The following is a 21,346-nucleotide window of genomic DNA, read 5'->3' as shown; positions in this document are numbered from 1 at the left end:
AAAGGGGAAGGTTACAGTTCTCTTTGGGAGCACCTTCATTTTTGTTTCTGTTACCACTTTGAAGAAAGTAAATCATTTTCAAAGAAAGACACTTTTAATCCAAGTGTTTAAGACCCAGCTTGCATTTTGCTGTGTTTGAAAAGGAAGTAGCATATTTTAGCCAGAGCTGGAAGATTGTTTTATGGCATTTTTAACTTTGATGTGGATCAGAAGTCTGCATTGTCTGGTTGAACCAGTCTATAATTTTCATATGCAACTTTTCATATCAAAAAATGTATCATTTTTACCTCTGCCCACAAACAGATGCTGTTTTAAACACACACACGCATGCACACATACACACATACACACACACACACACACACATTTAAAACCAATATGAACCACAACATTTCTAACATGGAAAATAAACTTTTGCTGCCCTCTCCTGCTAAAACAATGAAATACTAAAATACAAAAAGATTTATGAAGCTAAAGCGAAATTCTCAAACCAAAAGCAATGGATATGTCATTCTCATTATACCTCGATCAAAAATCAGACAACAACCAGAAAATGTATTGGTAATATTTATATTTGAAAGTTCCCCATTGATACATGAGGTCTGGATTACAACTTATTTACAGTAAGTGATTTCAAAAAAAAAAAAAGCAAAGTCAGGGAAGGGAAGGAAGGAAAGGGTAGGGTGGGAGGGAGTGGAGAAGAAGGGAAGGGAAAAAAAGAGGGTGGGAAGGAGGCAGGGAAGAAAAGGAAACCTATATTCATAGACATCATCAAATGGGATGTTTATTTCCAAGAGCTACTACTGCTGCTATCGTGCACAAGAAGCAGCACAAATTAACATTCCACTAGATCAAAATTTGCTCAACTTTCTCTCAAGATGCACAATCCTTTTAGATTTTCAAAATTAAATACCGAGAAATATAAAACGCATTGCCAATATGCCTACTACAAAAATCCTTTGTGGGTCATTCCTTAACTTCACTCAGAGAAGCAGCTGAGCCAGAATATAAAAATAAAAATATCGATGTGCAAATAAAACACCACTGATCATGTCTGGTGCCACCTTTTGCTATAGGTGACAAAACTTTGTGATAAGATTGGTTATAGCATCAAAAGAAGAGAATCTCATTTCCTGGGCCAGCTCAGTGCACCTAATTAAAGGGGAAGAACAAAACGAGAGAAAAAAAAACAACACAAAAAACTCTTAACACTTAAAAATGCCAGTAACATCCATACATCTTCCCTTTCCCACCCCACCCCGATCCCCACAAAAAAATAAAAAAGCTTTTAAAGCTCTAAATATACTTTTTTTTTTCTTTCCATAGTGTGATTGAGCCTAGGGCTATACATTTAAGTATAGCAGGTGCAATTACAAGCAATTCCTGGCTCTGCACCCTGGACTGTCCCACGCATAGAAGGAGGTACAAAATAAATTAAACCCTTCCATTTAGGCAAGCAAGCCCAAGATGAAGGAGCAATAACCCTGCTTGTGAGTATCCAGCGGCATCGAGGGTATTATTTATTTCTTACTTTTTTTATTTTTTATTTTATTTTATAAAAAACAGATGTCAGGGAGAGCAAAATATAATAAAATTTAAAAGAACAAAAACTAGACACTGATGGGAAACAACTGGGGACACTTGCACAATGAGAAAAGGAATGCATGCTTAATTCAAAGTATGAGATGGGTCAATTCACTCACATGGTTGTTCTGGGCCCACAACCCAGGCCCCAGCATCATTCTAAACCACAGGGTTTGGTTGGGTTTGGTTTGGTTCTTCCAAAGACACTCTTTGTCCTACCCCTGAAACCAATATGGTAGGGATGAGGTTGGAGTGATCATCACTCACTAACTACAATATCTGCTATTTAAAAAATATATTTATATATAGTTCTGGAAATTAGGAAGCGAACAAAATATAACACGAAGATGCATTTGTCACAATGAACTCAAGTTGCGGCAACAGCAGAAGTGGGGGAGAGGAGAGGGAGAGGGAGAGAGGGAGAGAGAGAGAGAGAGAGAGAGAGAGAGAGAGAGAGAGAGAGAGAGAGAGAGAGAGAGCGCGAGCTGCCGTAAATGCAGCAAGTACAGCCTTAACTATGTCACATAGTGCAACAGTCAGATTACCTCAGGTACTCTGCGTCACCGGACACAACATGACAGATGTCACATTGTCACTTTCGGTTAAAAAAGAAAAGACAGTGTTTCTTCTCAGAAGTTGCCCTATACATCTTAGACATATATTTGCAATTGCTTCTGTAAATATGTCTGAAGTTTGGCTTTGTTCTTCTCAGTTTGGAATGATCAACATACAGAATTAACATCAAAGGGTAACAGTGCAGTCCTCACCGTAACTTGGAGCGCAGGGAAAGGTGCAAAACAGGGTCCTCGTCTTTCTCATTTCAAATGACTGCATTTCATTTTAATGGGCAGAGATCGTTCATAAACCTGCGATTTTAATGTCTTCTATCTAAAAAGATGAATTGATGGCAAACATAAGTTTATACTGTCAAAAACAAATGTAGTGCAGAGTCAAAGCTAACAGGCTCAAAGCAAAAGGGCTAAAGGAGATGATTTGTTACAAATTTATTTTTTGTCTTTAGTGTTTGAACTTGCACCTTTGCTCCAGCACTTTTAAAGTAAGTTGTTTCATTTTGGCAGCCTCCGCTGGCTTTACATTGAATCCCCATTAATGTTCTTTAAAAAAAAAAAAAAATCTCTTCATTCCATTAAACCATGTTGTGTTGGGTGTTGCATATGACTCTTTTACTGCTGTTTCTTTTTCAGAATTAACATAGCCAAGTTTTGTTTTTGTTTTACAAAGTTACTGAGATGACAATATCCAACTGTGACCTGATAATCCTGAAACACTTAGTAGGGGAGAAAGGTCAGCGGCTTTTTTTTTTCCTTTTTCTTGGAAACAATAAAACTGCATATTCTACTTTATATTTAAGTGGAAGGAAGAGAATATACCAGTCCATATTGATATTATATTTCTATTAAGAGCAATGACAGTTCATATGTTCATGTTTGCTACTATCACAATTCAGTACATGAACACAGAATTAGCTCTATGCCACGAATACTGCTGGAGGGGATGGTTTAGGATTATCAACTCACTGCTGCCACGTCCATAACAAGCAACAGCATCCTGAAAATAAGTTCCAAAACATGTATCTTGCAGTACATAACAATGCAACCGCATCAAGTAAGTACATACTAGACACAAATTTCATCGGCATTTTATCTCCCTAAGATGTAAGATTCCTCTTTTAAATACAAAGCAGAGAGCCAATAAGATATATCTATAATACAGCCCTAAATTTTGTTTGTTTTTCATTTTTTTCTTAAACAATTTGGTCACAATGCACCTTTGATATAAAAGCATTTTTAAACTTTATTATTAATACTCAGGACATTAGGGATTTCCAGATTCTTTTCAGTAGCATTTGTAGAACCACTTTTGGTAACAAATACAGTAGTTAGGAATATGCATCCAATTCAGAATGCATAGTAATGTTTATCCTGAATCCTTTCCGGCTAAAAACAGGGCTGGCGCTGTGATGAGATATAGAACGAGAATCTACAAAAAACACTGTAATATGTTTGTTTTTTCCCAGAGGCTACATCCTCTTTTGCTGGAATACTTTATAAATACATATTAAAAAGTAAGGCAACAACTCCAAACAGTCCAAGCTGTTTGCTCAACTCTCTTCCCAATTCGTAATCCTGGCGATCAATTTCATGGTTGTACTGTTTAGTGTTTGTCTTTCTTATTACAAAATGGTCCAAAAGGATGTTTTCTGACATTTCTCGAACATCTCTGGTATGTGTGTTCAATGATGTATGCAACTAATACTGGTCAGCTACTGAAGCCTCTGATGTCCCAGTGCCTGTTTTCAAAGGATTCAAGACATTGGTTTGGATTCGCCATAAACTGATGCAGGAATCCAAAATTCCCTTCCCTACTATGTTTATCACCGCTTCTCTTTTACTCCTAATTTTAAAACTAAAGGAGTACCAGGGCTACCTGGTTACTGGAAAGATGTTCACTCCAGTCAGCAAAACTTTTATCAGGGGCCTTACAATTCCTGGCCCCATTCCACATGGACATTCAACTCATGAAGATGTGCAAAAGGAAAAGATGTTAAGTTACAGTCAAGTTATCCAGAGGAGGATGTTATACAAACTTATAAGGAAATGACAGTCTTTTTTTTTCTTCCGTTACTATAAATACATTTAACAGCTTAGCAGAAAGACAAGCTAAATTTAAGATTGTTCACATTTGAAAATTGTTTCATACTCTCTGCTAAGGATAAATAAGGAACTCCTGATAATAGAATTTTAACACGGCAATTTCATCAACAGATCTTTGAAGACTGCTTTTTGCTTTTTAAAGAGGGTTAGAACAATGATTATGTTTGCAAAGTTCTGAGAAGTCCATCTACTGTCCAAACTTTGGATTGAAGTCATTTTTTTTTCCTTTACTTAGAGACAGGTATATACAGTGCTGTTGTAATAATGAAACAGATGTGAAATCTACTGCAAAGTTGCACAATACAGAAAACTGCTGCTCCATCTTCTACTACATAAATGTGTGACCCCACAGGTTAGTGACGCTGCTGTAATTATTTCTGTTAAGTTGGAATTATGCCGTCACGTCTAAGCCCCCTCTTTAATTCCAGATCCTCCAGTTTTTTCCACAGTTCTTCACGCTCTTTTTCTTTCTTTTTCTCACTGCGGGTAGAAAACAGAATATAAGATAAACGACTAGGAAAGTCTGAAAAGACTATCTAACAATAACTGCCCCTTTGACATACTTCTCCCCCATGCAGGTTTTACAAGTAGTCTTTGAAAAGTTTGGCATTAAGCTTGTGGGTGTTTTCTCTTTTCGGTTCTTCTTTTTTTCCCCCTTGATACGTACATGCATGGAGAAGTAGCATTAATGTACTGAGCAAGAGATGACAAGCCTATTTTAATATTTCACATTAATATTCCTTTATACGTAGCTTAATAATGAAAGTTAACTTCAAAACAAAAATGGGGACCATTTCTATGTATCTATTATCCTAAAGACCCAAAGATACATTAAGTGATTTTTACGTGGGCTCTAGTTAAAATTTAATTTTCTCTTTGCCTCCAAATAGTTTCTCAAAAGGAAATGCTAGAGATTATACTAATGCAGACAAAGCAGTAGGTCAAGAAAATGTACTTCCCCTTTAGTATTATCTATTTCCCCTACACTAAGTGTATTAAAGTCTTTAGCAGAATCTTGTTCTTACTAGTATTAATAAACCACAAAATCTAAGTTATTAACTTATTTTATACCTATATATACAACCAAATTAAATGTTTTTTTTGTGATTTCAGTTTTAATCATCTGGAAAGAACTTTGTTGACATGATTATGAACCAAATTTTTAATATTCCAAGCCTTCAAAATTTGGCTCAGTTATCAGGTTGACTAGTAATTTCCAGATTTTCAGACTTCGCTGTTTGGTAAATTTGACTATAAAACTGGATGTCAAAAATGGGGTCAACAAATTTTATTTGTCAAGGATACTTTCGATCGCCATATTTTTATCAGAGAAAGGATGTTAATTTTAACATCAACCAGGTATAGAAAGTATAAAATAGAAGAATATATGACTACACTGTAAATTAATTCCCATTTATTAAAAATAATCCACTACTGCCCCTAGCTTTCTCATACTGTGATGAACCAGTAAACAACAGACTCAGATAATATTTGTGAACCCATAAATTCAGATAAGTCCTGAAAATGGGGGCTCTGCCATCTCAGGCATGGGGAATATGGTCTTTATGCTCCTTCACCCAGCAAGGATTTAACTTCAGTTACAATACAATGTTTACTCAGGGAAATCCACATAGGTTAAGTGAAACTTGTATTTAATTCCAATGCCTATTTTTTAGTATCACCAATTTTCTAAAAAAAATTATTTGATATCTATATCAGCACAAATTAATTCATCCCCCCTCCCAAAAAATATCTCTAGAAATACCTAATTTTATATTCTCATTCTACTAGTCTTGAGAAAATATTTAATTATGTAATATATCAATATTATGTCTTAATTAATATTTTGGCAATTTAGGCCTTCTATCTGGAACTAGTTTCAGCTATCTCGAATACAATCTGCACAATATGAATTTTAAAGGGCATAACAATTTTTGAAATGGTTATCTATTGGGTTAATTTTGACCCTGAAAAATTGTACTTACAGAGCAATAGGGACAAAATTAGATGATCCTCCAGTCATTATGAATTCCAGATTCTTAACTATAAGCTGTTTGGTAAATTAATCATTTTTGGTTTCTCAAAGTATAGGAATAATATTAGGTCTAAATAAACGTTATCATAGAACACTGATAACCTTTTCATTTAGACGAAGAAGGTGGTAAGCAAGGGCTTAGAAACTTTCTTCAACTAAAACACAGGTTAAACATATGTTAGGTTCATACTGCCCCAATTTGAAGTTTAAATTAAGTGCTGACATCATTAAAACACTCACCTTTCTACTGAAGCATTTCGTTCACATCTTTGATCAAGAGTTTTATGGCACTCAATACAATTTATTGAATTGTGGGGCTTTTCTTCCAGATGAACTTTATGCTGAGTTATTATACATCTTTTATACTGACAACTTTATCTTTAAAAATTCTAAGTATTTCTGAAATAGTTACTATTGTCCCATTCTTTCCTCCTTTTCTCTCTCCCTGTAGGTGGGGAATTTTAAAGCTTAACCACACTGTCATGGCTGTCATGCTAGGGATGGTGATACTGTCAATTCTCTTCCAATTTCACTTTGTATAAAAATTTGATCTGCACTGAAACACTACAATTTGGTGCCATCCAGAAGTGAACTCCTCCAGGTAGCTCTTCTCTAACAGCACCAAATATATCTCTTTTCTCTTTTCCTAGTCCCATATCCAGGGAGAAGCCAATGTTTCCATCTATTCAGCACAATCTTCCATTACTCATTTGACAAAATACTACCCTTACTTTAAAAAAATCCTTCTCTAATTAAGAAAGTCCGCTCACGGGCCCCGAGTTCTCGGCTCCTCCGGGGCGAAGATTGGGAGGCCGCCGTTTTCACTCTCATCCTCCAAAGCTGTACTGAAAGCTTGCAGGGAACAAAAGCTCCAGAGAGCAAACCGGAGCAGATGACTTAGCCCAGACCGGCAAGGGCGGGGCAATGCTGCCTCCTGCAAAGACATTTGGGAACCAGGCAACAGGCCCCTCCCCCAGAAGATCAGCAAGAACAGCCTGCAAGCCAAAACCAAGTTTACCGATCAAGGAGAATCGCAGAACTCCTGCGCTAGGGGAATACAGCACATAGAATTCATGGCTTTTTTACCATGATTCTTTAGTCTTTCAAAGTTAAATTTTTTTTAACTGTTTTTTTTTTTTTAATTTTTCTTTTTCCCTTTTTCAACCAACATCTTATCAATCCTTTTTAAAAAAATTTTTTTTATTTTTCATTTTTAGAGTCATATTCTATCCCTTCATAGTAGTTACCCTTATTTTTAGCATATATACATAAGTCGTTCTCTCTTTAAATTTTTGAGATACAGTTTCTTCTAAAAGATCAAAATATACCCTAAATCTCTAGTGTATGGCTTTGTTCTAGTCTCCTGCCTGATCACATTCTCTCCTTTTATTTTCTCTTTTAAAATCCTCTTCTTTTTTCAAACTTCCTATCAATTCCTTTTATAAAATTTTTTATACTTTTCATCTTTACGCTCATATTCCATCCCTTCATCATATCAACTCTTATTTTGTACATATATAAGTCTTTCTTTCTTTAAAATTTTGGGAGGCATTTTCTTCTAACAGACGGAAATACACCCAAAATCTAGTGTGTGGCACTGATCCATGCACCAGCCTGATCATATTTGATCATATTCTGGTTTTTTATGTTCTGTTTTTGTTTGTTCTTATCTTTATCTTTTTTTTTCTCTCTCTTTCTTTTTTCTTTCTTTCCCTTTCTTTTCCCCTGGTTTCAGGTCTTTTCTAATTTATTTAGAGTATATTTTCTGGGGACATTGTTACACTGTTAGCATTTTGTTCTCTCATTCATCTATTCTCCTCTGGACAAAATGACAAGATGGAAAAAAATCACCTCAACAAAAAGAACAAGAGGGAGTACCGTCTGCCAGGGACCTACTCAATACGGACATTAGTACAATGTCGGACCTAGAGTTCAGAATCATGATTTTAAAGATATTAGCTGGGCTTGAAAAAAGCATGGAAGTTATTAGAGAAACCCTTCCTGGAGAAATAAAAGAACTAAAATCTAACCAAGTCGAAATCAAAAAGGCTATTAATGAGGTGCAATCAAAAATGGGGGCACTAACTGCAGGATAAATGAGGCAGAAGAGAGAATCGGCGATATAGAAGACCAAATGATGGAAAATAAAGAAGCTGAGAAAAAGAGACATAAACAATTACTGGATCACGAGGGCAGAATTCGAGAGATAAGTGATACCATAAGACGAAACAACAGTAGAATAATTGGGATCCCAGAAGAAGAAGAAAGAGAGAGGGGGGCAGAAGGTATATTGGAGCAAATTATAACAGAGAACTTCCCTAATGTGGGGAAGGAAACGGCATCAAAATCCAGGCGGCAGAGAGAACCCCTATCAAAATCAATAAAATAGGTCAACACCCCGACATCTAATAGTAAAACTTACGAGTCTCAGAGACAAAGAGAAAATCCTGAAAGCAGCTCAGGAGAAGAGATATGTAACCTACAATGGTAGAAACATTAGACTGGCAACAGACCTAGCCACAGAGACCTGGCAGGCCAGAAAGGACCAGCATGATATATTCAGAGCACTAAACGAGAAAAATATGCAGCCAAGAATACTATATCCAGCTAGGCTGTCATTGAAAATAGAAGGAGAGATAAAAACTTCCAGGACAAACAAAACCTAAAGGAATTTGCAAACATGAAACCAGCCCTACAAGAAATCTTGAAAGGGGTCCTCTAAGCAAAGAGAGAGCCTAAAAGCACAGACCAGAAAGGAACACAGACAATATACAGTAACAGTCACCTTACAGGCAACACAATGGCATTAAATTCGTATCTTTCAATAGTTACCCTGAATGTAAATGGGCTAAATGCCCCAATCAAAAGACAGAGGCTATCAGATTGGATTAAAAAACAAGACCCATCGATATGCTGTCTGCAAGAGACTCATGTTAGACCCAAACACCCCCAGATTGAAAACCTGGGTGGGTGGAAAACCATTTACCATGCTAATGGACACCAAAAGAAAGCTGGGATGGCAATCCTTGTATCAGACAAATTAGATTTTAAAACAAAGACTGTAATAAGAGATGAGGAAGGACACTATATCCTACTTAAAGGGTCTATCCAACAAGAAGATCTAACAATTGTAAATATCTATGCCCCGAACATGGGAGCAGCCAGTTATATAAGGCAATTAATAACAAAAGCAAAGAAACACATCGACAACAATACAATAATAGTGGGGGACTTTAACACCCCCCCCTCACTGAAATGGACAGATCATCTAAGCAAAAGATCCACAAGGAAATAAAGACTTTAAACAACACACTGGACCAAACGGACTTCACAGACATATTCAGAACATTCCATCCCAAAGCAACAGAATACACATTCTTCTCTAGTGCCCATGGAACATTCTCCAGAATAGATCACATCCTAGGTCACAAATCAGGTCTCTACCGGTACAAAAAGATTGGGATTATTCCCTGCATATTTTCAGACCACAATGCTTTGAAACTAGAACTCAATCACAAGAGGAAAGTCGGAAAGAACTCAAGTACATGGAGGCTAAAGAGCATCCTACTAAAGAATGAATGGGTCAACCAGGAAATTAAAGAAGAATTAAAAAAATTCATGGAAACAAATGAAAATGAAAACACAACTGTTCAAAATCTTTGGGACGCAGCAAAGGCAGTCCTGAGAGGAAAGTATATAGCAATACAAGCCTTTCTCAAGAAACAAGAAAGGTCTCAAATACACAACCTAACCTTACACCTAAAGGAGCTAGAGAAAAAACAGCAAATAAAGCCTAAACCCAGCAGGACAAGAGAAATAATAAAGATCAGAGCAGAAATCAATGAAACAGAAAGCAAAAGAACAGTAGAACAGATCAACAAAACTAGGGGCTGGTTCTCTGAAAGAATGAACGAAATTGATAAACTCCTGGCCAGACTTATCAAAAAGAAAAGAGAAATGACCCAAGTCAACAAAATCATGAATGAAAGAGGAGAGATCACAACCAACACCAAAGAAATACAAACAATTATAAGAACATATTATAAGCAACTCTATGCCAGCAAATTAGATAACCTGGAAGAAATGGATGCATTCCTAGAGATGTGTCAACTACCAAAACTGAACCAGGAAGAAACAGAAAACCTGAACAGACCTATAACCACTAAGGAAATTGAAGCAGTCATCAAAAATCTCCCAACAAACAAAAGCCCAGGGCCAGATGGCTTCCCAGGGGAATTCTACCAAAATTTAAAGAAGAATTAATACCTATTCCCCTGAAACTGTTCCAAAAAATAGAAATGAAAGGAAAACTTCCAAACTCGTTTTATGAGGCCACCATTACCTTGATCCCCAAACCAAAGACCCCATCAAAAAGGAGAATTACAGACCAATATCCTTGATGAACATGAATGCAAAAATTCTCACCAAAATACTAGCCAATAGGATCCAACAGTACATTAAAAGGATTATTCACCACGACCAAGGGGGAATTATCCCTGGGCTGCAATGTTGGTTCAACATCCGCAAATCAATCAACGTGATACAATACATTAAGAAAAGAAAGAACAAGAATCATATGATCCTCTCAATAGATGCAGAAAAAGCATTTGACAAAGTACAGCAGCCTCTCTTGATCCAAACTCTTCAGAGTATAGGGATAGAGGGTACATACCTCAATATCATAAAAGCCATCTATGAAAAACCTACAGCGAATATCATTCTCAATGGGGAAAACCTGAGAGCTTTCCCCGAGGTGAGGAATGCAGCAGGGATGTCCACTATCACCACTGCTATTCAACATAGTATTAGAAGTCGTAGCCACAGCAATCAGACAACAAAAAGAAATCAAAGGCATCCAAATCGGCAAAGAAGAAGTCAAACTCTCACTGTTTGCAGATGATATGATACTTTATGTAGAAAACCCAAAAGACTCCACCCCAAAACTGCTAGAACTCATACAGGAATTCAGTAAAGTGGCAGGATATAAAATCAATGCACAGAAATCAGTGGCATTCCTATACACCAACAACAAGACAGAAGAGGAGACAAATTAAGGAGTCGATCCCATTTATAATTGCACCCAAAACCATAAGATACCCAGGAATAAATCTAACCAAAGACGCAAAGGATCTGTACTCAGAAAACTATAAAATACTCACGAAAGAAATTGAGGAAGACACAAAGAAATGGAAAAACGTTCCATGCTCATGGATTGGAAGAACAAACATTGTGAAGATGTCAATGCTACCTAGAGCAATCTACACATTCAATGCAATCCCCACCAAAATACCATCCACTTTTTTCAAAGAAATGGAACAGATAATCCTAAAATTTGTATGGAACCAGAAAAGACCCCGAATAGCCAGAGGAATCTTGAAAAAGAAAAGCAAAGCTGGCGGCATCACAATTCCGGACTTCCAGCTCTACTACAAAGCTGTCATCATCAAGACAGTATGGTACCGGCACAAAAACAGACACATAGATCAATGGAACAGAATCGAGAGCCCAGAAATGGACCCTCAACTCTATGGTCAACTCATCTTTGACAAAGCAGGAAAGAATGTCCAATGGCAAAAAGACAGTCTCTTCCACAAATGGTGTTGGGAAAATTGGACAGCCACATGCAGAAGCATGAAACTGGACCATTTCCTTACACCACACACAAAAATAGACTCCAAATGGTTGAAAGACCTAAACGTGAGACAGGAGTCCATCAAAATCCTAAAGGAGAACACAGGCAGCAACCTCTTTGACCTCAGCTGCAGCAACTTCTTCCTAGAAATACCACAAAGGCAAGGGAAGCCAGGGCAAAAATGAACTATTGGGACTTCATCAAGATAAAAAGCTTCTGCACCGCAAAAGAAACAGTCAACAAAACCAAAAGACAACCGACAGATTGGGAGAAGATATTTGCAAATAACATATCAGATAAAGGGCTAGTATCCAAAATCTATAAAGAACTTATCAAACTCAACACCCAAAGAACAAATAATCCAATCAAGAAGTGGGCAGAAGACATGAACAGACATTTTTCCAAAGAAGACATCCAAATGGCCAACAGACACATGAAAAAGTGCTCAACATCTCTTGGCATCAGGGAAATCCAAATCAGAACCTCCATGAGATACCACCTCACACCAGTCAGAATGGCTAAAATTAACAAGTCAGGAAACAACAGATGTTGGTGGGGATGTGGAGAAAGGGGAACCCTCCTACACTGTTGGTGGGAATGCAAGCTGGTGCAACCACTCTGGAAAACAGTATGGAGGTTCCTCAAACAGTTGAAAATAGAGCTACCAATCAATCCAGCAATTGCACTAGTGGGTATTTACCCCAAAGATACAAATGTAGGGATCCGAAGGGGTATGTGCACCCCAATGTTTATAGCAGCAATGTCCACAATAGCCAAACTGTGGAAAGAGCCAAGATGTCCATCGACAGATGAATGGATAAAGAAGATGTGGTATATATATACAATGGAATATTATGCAGCCATCAAAAGGAATGAGATCTTGCCATTTGCAATGACGTGGATAGAACTGGAGGGTGTTATGCTGAGTGAAATAAGTCAATGAGAGAAAGACATGTATCATATGACCTCACTGATATGAGGAATTCTTAATCTCGGGAAACAAACTGAGGGTTGCTGGAGTGGTGGGGGGTGGGAGGGATGGGGTGGCTGGGTGATAGACATTGGGGAGGGTATGTGCTATGGTGAGCGCTGTGAATTGTGCAAGACTGTTGAATCACAGAGCTGTACCTCTGAAACAAATAATGCAATATATGTTAAGAAAAAAAAAAAAAGATACCAGGAGGGAAAGAATGAAAGGGAGTAAATCGGAGGGGGAGACGAACCATGAGCGACGATGGACTCTGAAAAACAAACAGGATTCTAGAGGGGAGGGACGTGCAGAGCACTGGGTCTTATGCACAAACAATGAATCATGGAACACTACATCAAAAACTAATGATGTAATGTATGGTGATTAACATAACTATAAAAAATTTAAAGGAAAAAAAAAAGAAAGAAAGTCCGCTCACTATAAGTCACTCTAATACACCAGATCTTCAGAATCAACTTCACTGTGTCTATTCTTAGACCCCTTGGTCAAAAGGTATCTTTTCCAAGAATTTGGTCTATTTAGCTTAAATGATAAATGATCAGAAAACAGTTTTACTACCGAAATTCAATAAATGTTAATTAATTTAAATCAATTTGACTATTTTAGAAATAAGGTCTTCATTTCTCTTAATGGGATTCTACAGATTTTATTTAATCCTTATTCAACTAGGATAATAATTATGGGTTTTCAGTTGCTATAAAAAGAAAGGACAACACACTCTATGATGGTATGCCACAGTATGAGAATGTGCCCTTTATTTCCTCTACTTAAATAACATTTTTAAAGACTTGAAGTTTAACACACGGAGAGTTACAAATGTAATGATTTACAACAACTGTAAATACTTAAATTAAAAGTTCTTTAAATTACAAGTATGGCACAACATATCCCATAACTGATACTTATTCCAATATTATATAAAATATCCCAGCCTCCTCTGTCTATAGTTGCCATATTCCATAATTAAATTGCTCTTCAAAATAACCACATCCTGGTAATTTCTGTAAAAAAATCATTGTGATAGTCCTTTACCCCACCACCAAATCTTTCCCCTCATTGCTCTTTTTATCAGTAAAATCCAAGTAACACATGCAAAATCAGGCAAAGCAAAGAAGCAAGGGAACCACAGATAGCTTTGTTCAGGAGGTTCAGCAAGGTCTTGGTTCATATGAACACTCGTACACATCCCCGGAATCTAAAATCCATGGTTTTATAATACAGAAAGCTGACATTTGCTTCTGGATCCAGAAGCCTAACTACTAACAAGCTCTCTAGACTTTCCTCAAGTTCACCAAGTATCTCAATCCCATGGTCTGAATATTTGTGTCCCGTCCCGCCCAAAATTGCTATGTTGAGATCCTCACCCTCATGGGTGATAGGCTCAGTAACTGCACCTTTGGGAGATGATTAGGTCATAAGGCTGGGGCCCTAAAGAATGGCATTAGTGACCTTATAAAAGAGATCCCACAGAGATTCCCTGTCCTTTTCTATCGTGTGAGGACACGGTGAGAAGGTGACGGCTAGGAATCAGAAACAGGGTCCTTATCCAACCATGCTGGCACCACGACCTTGGCTTTCCTGCCTCCAGAATTCAAGAGATACAAATTTCTGTTGGTTTTAAGCTACCCATAGCTTGGTGGTATTTTGTTTTTAGCAGCCCAAATGGACCAAGACAACATCTTTTGGAAAGTTGGACACGTTGAACGAGAAATAAAGTTCAAAAATCCTCATGTAAATGAAATCAAGAAAGGCTTTACTAAGCCATAAGCGTTTATGTAAAAAGAGCTCAACTGGTTTTAACTCCTTTTTGGTCTCAAACATTTTAAGATTTGTATAATACCAGACTCTTCATGTCCATGTTCTTTTCACTGTCCTTTAAATCCCAATGAACTTGTGTTCAGGAACAGTTAAGTAAGTTCGGGGCCAAAGAGCTCAACAAAAATGATGCCTCATCTCTCCTGCTGCTGGAGTGAAGTACACAAGATCTGCCCAATTCCAGTTCAAATAAGTTCAGAATGGGAGTGAACCCAGATGGCAAACTACCCAACAGTCCCCTTCAAGGGGCCTGAAATATCAGTTACATGCCAGGCCCTTAACCCTGAGGCAAAAGAGAAACATTATTGAAGGGAAGGAGGAAAGCAGCCTTTCTTAAAATGATACTTTGTTACCTAGTGGTATGCTAATAAAGACACAGCTAACGAGCATGCAAAAATGAACATATAAATAAATAAAACTGTGCTGCTTATGATTTCGGGTGCAATTAGGCAACTGCAATAAAGAGCAAGGAAAGAACTCAACAGTTTTTATGCACAGCTGACAAAAAAGCTTTAAAAAGTTACCGCTGACGATCTGACTTGTATGTGGCTGTCAGCTCATCAAACATGGTGCTGTTCATTTCCATAAACGCCTTCAACACGTTGTACACTAGCGCCACGATAGCCCTGGGAAGCACAGAGAAAAGAGAATATGTTGGTTAGTCTTCGAGACGGGAGATGCGTGGAGAAAGCGAGAGCACAACCTGCGTCTGAATGAGTTCTTTGTATTTGCAGAATCTCCATCCCTTCTTAGTTAAAACTAGAAAGGACCTACAGTTCATTTCCACATCAAGAGAGTTCCATTCTTTACTATTCTAGGCAAGATATCTTTCTGAGGGGTTGGCAGGATTAGAAAAAGAAAAATCTAATTTTGCCCTTCTAATTACTGGTACCCAGCATAGACTTGCTGTGGGCACTCGTTAACTTCATTTAATAAAAAGACAAGTATAAAAATAAAGCCACTTCACCCTAAAAAGGAGCACCTGTGCTAGGACTAACCTTAGAGACTTGAATTTGCACAGAATGTTACGTTTATTTATTTATTTATTTATTTATTTATTTATTTATTTATTGGGGGGGGGAGGTGGAGGGGAGCCTAAGGGATAGAATCTTAAGCAGGCTCTACGCCCAGCATGAAAACTGACGCAGGGCTCAATCTCACAACCCTGAGATCATGACCTGAGCCAAAGTCAAGAGTTGGATGCTTACCTAAGCCACCCAGGCGCCCCCAGAATTTTATTTTTTAAGTGATCATATATATAATTCATCAAAATCAAAAGCTGTTCTCATGGAAACAAATAACATGTATATTATTTTTATTCAAAGATATACCAAACCCCTGTAAGTTGGGTAGTTTAATATGAGTTAAGTTTCTAGTTGTGATTTGTTTCAGTCCATTCACTCCTGCTAAGTCTCCTTGCTGACCCAACACATACTCTGGTAAGGTGACTGGCAAGCTAGTGACGGCTGCTATTAGCTGTGGAACAGCTAAATGGCCAAAATGGCAGCAAATCTTTATCAAGAGGAAGAATAAGCTCTTGACAATATGAGGACTATGCCCATGACAGGCTTGGTATCTTCAGACTAGACTCTAAATAGCATTGCCCTTTGCAAAAATATGTTACCACTGTTTTGCAACAAATCTGCTACTAATACTGCTGAGGAAGGCATTGGTAAATTAGGCCACAGGTTAAACAAACCATGGGTTTATTGTTTCCAAAACATAAGTGTACTTGCTCTGTTGCTTCTGCCCTGTGCCCATTAAAAGGAAAACTTCAGCTCTCTTCTGCTGAGGTGAATGACCTTCTCATGTACAATGGGCAGGGATGCAGAAGGGCCACATACAGCACATTGAGCCGTGACAGACACTTGCCAGAACCACTCTCTAGGTCCTCAAGAGACTACCAGCATGATGGGACTTCACTATTTACCAGTTCTTTATTTTTACAAGTTTTAGTAACAAAATTTGACAAATTTGAAAAATGAGAAATGTGATATTTTACAGTTGTATGCAAACTTCAAAACACATACAATAAATATACTTAATTACATCTACTAATATCTAATACCACGCTAAATTTACTTTCTATTCCACAGAGAAACATGTTAAAGCCATTCAAATGCAGAATGCTTTAACTTTCGTAGGACTAGATGTTAAACATTGCCTTGTTTTTTCCTAGAGAACATGAACAATGACTGAGTTGGTTTTTAAGAAATGGATCATGTTAAAATGCGAATCAATTCAAGCACTTTCTGTTTTATGACTCCTTGGTGTTTCCTTATCTTCCACTGGTGAAGGTTCATGTGGGCTGTACTCTCCTTTTAAACCCCATCTTCCAGCATCCTCCCCAAAAGACCGGGTGCTTTAGCCCTCCCAAAATCACAGGTTTCAGAATCTGACAGGTGATTTTTACATTTTGGGGCCTATTAATGTGAAGAAGAGACCCACACTACCAAAGGGCCTCCCCCCCATCCCAACCACCTGCTGAATTCCTGTAAGACTCAGTTTGAGCATCACCACCTCGTCAATATCTGCAAACCCCTCCTCTCGCTCCAGAGCATCCCCAAAATAGTTCTGCTACATTCACAGACAAATCAGGAACCCCTCAAGTAAGCAGATATTTTAACATAACAGCATTTTTAAAAACACTGTTTTGTAAAATATCTGTTTACTTGTGAGTCTCCATAATCCGGTCAGTAAATTTCTAAAAGACAGGCATTGTCATGTACCTGTCCTCACCAACAGGCACAGCATCGGACACATAGCAAGCATTCAAGACATTTTATTAAGCAAAAGAGAAGGAGGGAGGGAGAGAAGAGGGGGGAGGGGAGAAACTGAAAACCTACGGATTCCAATGTTCTTTTGAAATCCTATAAAGACTGGAAAACATGATGGGAAGGATGACATTAGAGTTTTCTTCTATCAAACTCATGATGTATTCATTATTCCAATAATACAGTGCCCTTTCTGCCACCTTTGGAAAAAAAGAAAAATAAAATATTAAGAGAGAGAAAAAGATAAAACAAATTAAAATCTCTCCAAACAAAAATATTTTAAGACTATTTTTATATCATTCAATCAAATGTGAAACTAAATATTAATCACCCTTTACATTTTTATGGATTTATACTGGATTTTAAATATGGATTTTATGGATTTTAAAGTGGTTTATCGATTTGAGGAAGGAAAAAAGTTTTCCTGCCTATTTCTTTATGTTTTCCTTTAATACTGCCCATTTCATCAGATTCCACATTTTCCCCACCCAGCCCCCAAACTCCAAACACCTTTCTCTAATTCTAGATGCACACTGCTGTCCCTGTGTCTTTAACCCTCTTCTGGCTCACTTCTTTCATCCCAAACACTTCAAACCAACCGGAGGGCCCAGCACACAGCTGGTATTCAGTCAAAAGCTGCTGAGAAAAACCCAGCTGCTCATCTCTGCAGAACACTTCCATTTGCTGAGCACGTCCTCTGGCCAGCCACTGGGCCTACTGCAGGGAGAATGTGCCATCCTTACCGCCATCGGGACTAGGTACCATTGGGTTTACTGGACAGATGAAGACAGTGAGGCTCAAAGAGACTAATACCCTCACAAGGTCACATTGCTAGTAAATGGTAAAAGCTGGGACTCAAGTCTAGTGACCAGACTCTTTCCAAAGTTTATTTCAGGTCCCTCCTTTGTTGAACTGGGTAAGCTGGGAGGAAGTCACTCAGTTTCTGGACTCAGAGACATCGACTGTACACACGCTTGCTTGCTATCTCTGATCCCTTTTTCTCTGACCACCGTGCTATCCAACTGACTCTATGAATTCAAAGGAAGGCCTCAAAAAAAAAAATAACCTAAACAATCTAAAAAGTAATAAAACCAAAAATCTCAAAAAAGCTAAAATCTCTAAAAAATGTAGTTTTTGGAAGGGAAAAAGAAAAAAGACTGGCTTCTTTCATTCATCCAGATTAAGAAGTTACATTCTAATTTAATAAATTAAATTTAAATTAAACTTAAATTTAATAATTTAATTTAATGACATGGTACAAGACGTACCCACCAACAGACTCTGAGAAATTAAGCCTTTCCATTATTCAACTTATTACATTATTCAACTTGCTTCAAAAAAAAAAAAAAAAATCCTGGGACTCATGAGGCACTAGACCCTGAGAGTACAAAGAAAACAATCAATATTGAATGTTTACTCTATTCAGGCACTGTGCTAAATGTTTCACATGTATATTACCTCATTTAATCCTCACAACCAACACACAGCATCCATACCATTATTTACATTTTGCAAATGAGGAAAATGAGCCCAGAGTAGGTAAGCCATTGCCTCGAGGCCACATGATTAGCAAGCGACAGACTCCAAAGTCACTGCTCTTAACTTCTCTACTCTGTTATCCCTTTGGAGCTTGTGTGCCCATGGGGAAAGGGACATCTATGAGCCTATCCGAGGTAAACCGTGACAGATGGAGAAACAAAGCGCAGGCGGAAAGAGCGGCACGAACGATCTGGATGACCTGGGGGAGAGAAGCTGCGGGAAGGTAACACAGGAGGCAGCACCTAAGCCGGCTTTGAAGGATGAAGCAAAGGAGGAAAAGGCACCCAGGCGGAGGGAATGACAGGAAAGGGGGGCAGAGGTGCCCCCATGGGCCGGAAACCATGCAGCACGTGGTACGGCCGAGGCAGGTAGAGCCCAAGGAAAAAGAGGGACAAGCGGAGGAATGCAGGGTGACGTTGTTCTGAAACTTACAACCGAAGGAGGAAGTTTTAAAGAGACCCCAGGAGGATGCTGGGGGAGAAAGAAGGAGAAATCTAGGATTTTCCTACATCCAATTAGGAGTCTAATGTTTACATGCTACTTAACGCCAACAAGTATTTTAATCAATGTATCTGTTTATTGCTATGCAAAATCACTTACAGAGAGTAAGTCAGTATCCAGCAAAGCCCCTTAAAGAGGAAAGGCCCTGCTTATGCAAAGTAAAAATTAGCATGTCTAACACTAGGAGAGAATCATTACTTTCCTGGGACACACCATCCCCTTGCACATTGGCATGGTCTGTTTGGCACCCTCTGACCCCGATGCCACACGGGGGGGGCGGCGGGGGAGAGTGAAAGGTGTGTGGCTACACAGAGTGGCACTTGAAAAATGTTTGCTGGATGCACCCATGAACACTTAATAAATGAATAACGAAGAACCTCTTTACTGTCCTTTCTTTTGTTCTAAACTTTACTTCTGTCAAATAATTTTAAATTCTCTTTTCTTTCTGCTATGGACTAAATCATCCCCGCAAATTCCTATGTTGAAGCCCTAACCCACGGTGTGAGTGTATTTGGAGATAGGACTTTAAGGAGGTAAAATTAAGGTTAAATGAAGTCATAAGGGCGGGGTCCTAATCCAATAGGCCTGGTGGCCTCAAAAGGAGGAAGAGAGAAGATCTCCTTTTCTTTCCTCATGCATACACCAAGGAAGGCCATGTGAGGACACAGGGAGAAGGCAGCCAGCCATCTGCAAGCCAGAGAGGGAGCCCTCACCCTCACCAGAAGACGACCAGGCTGGCAGTCTGGTCTCAGACTTCCAGCCTCCAGGATTGTGAGAAATAAATTTCCGTGGTTTAAGCCACATGGCCTATGGTGTTTTGTTATAGAAGCCTGGCTGTGATCTGAATGCTTGTGTCCCCACAAAATTCCTATGTTGAGATCCTAATCTCCAAAGATGATGGTATTAGGAGGGGGGCCTTTGGAAGGTACTGAAGTCATAAGCGTGGAGCCCTCATGAATGGGATTAGTGCTTATAAAATAGGTTCCAAGGAGATCATTAGCCCTTCTGCCAAGTGAGGATACAAGAAACCCACAACTCAGAAGAGAGGCTTCACTCAACTATGCTGGCACACTTATCTCAAACTTCCAGCCTCCAGAAACAAGAGAAATAAATTTCTGCTGTTTATAAGCCGCCCAGTCTGTGGTATCTTGTTATAGCGGCCTGAATGGACAGCCGTAGCTGACCAGACACTTTGTCTCCTTTCTAAGCTTCTGAGCATCATTTAAGCCTGCCTGGTGATCTTAAAAGAGATTTCTGAAAGAAGAGAGAGAGAGAGAGAGATTCCTGCTCCTTGCTTTCCACAATGTCAAACCTCCTGATGAAAACTGAAAAATAATGTAGACAATCCAGATGCTTGGGCACTCACGCTATGTATAATATGCAGAACACCTACATAATATCCTGCAATTGTTCTGTGTTTATCTAAACATATGTTGTATCATTTGCATGCAACGTAATGATTCATAAAATGGTTTCCACTTTTTGTGGGGAGGAGCTTTGTGGTACAATCTCTAGTTTGTCAGAGGATCACTACCTTGACATAACTAACATGTCTTCAAGTCAAAAATGAAAACGACAACAGCCAATGTCTCTAACTATTCAGGATAATGACAGCTCAGGGAAAAAGTCCACTGCTGAGTCTACCATATCAGCAGTGGGATTCTGCGCTACCAACTAGAATCTGAACAATCTCTTTGAGTCAACAGGCAGTATATGAAGAGTTAGTCTTCAAGGTCTGTGATACGGACCTTTGGTGAGACAGCGAAAGGGTATAAAATCTGACATGTTTTTGCTCCAGAT

At 38.4% G+C, this 21,346-nt stretch overlaps 1 protein-coding gene across 2 annotated transcripts in view; it reads right to left on the bottom strand.

Moving 5' to 3' along the window:
- Nucleotides 1–2,564: 2,564 nt before the first annotated feature.
- Nucleotides 2,565–21,346, bottom strand: part of PPP2R5E (protein phosphatase 2 regulatory subunit B'epsilon) — a 148,368-nt gene continuing 129,586 nt past the window's right edge. For both annotated transcript variants that reach the window (XM_028114629.2, XM_028114698.2), the window contains exons 12-14: nt 17,579–17,706; nt 15,257–15,358; nt 2,565–4,739 (exon numbers count right to left, since the gene is read on the bottom strand). In XM_028114629.2, the coding sequence (XP_027970430.1) occupies nt 4,640–4,739; nt 15,257–15,358; nt 17,579–17,706 (330 nt within the window). In that variant the 3' untranslated portion in view covers nt 2,565–4,639. The remainder of the gene's footprint in view (nt 4,740–15,256; nt 15,359–17,578; nt 17,707–21,346) is intronic.

This window comes from Eumetopias jubatus, unplaced genomic scaffold (assembly GCF_037043125.1).
Source record: "Eumetopias jubatus isolate StellerSeaLion01/CBP00866 unplaced genomic scaffold, mEumJub1_p1.0 scaffold_7, whole genome shotgun sequence".
NCBI lineage: Eukaryota > Metazoa > Chordata > Mammalia > Carnivora > Otariidae > Eumetopias > Eumetopias jubatus.
Note: the sequence above shows the minus strand (reverse complement) of the source record. Positions and strands in the feature narration are given on the sequence as shown.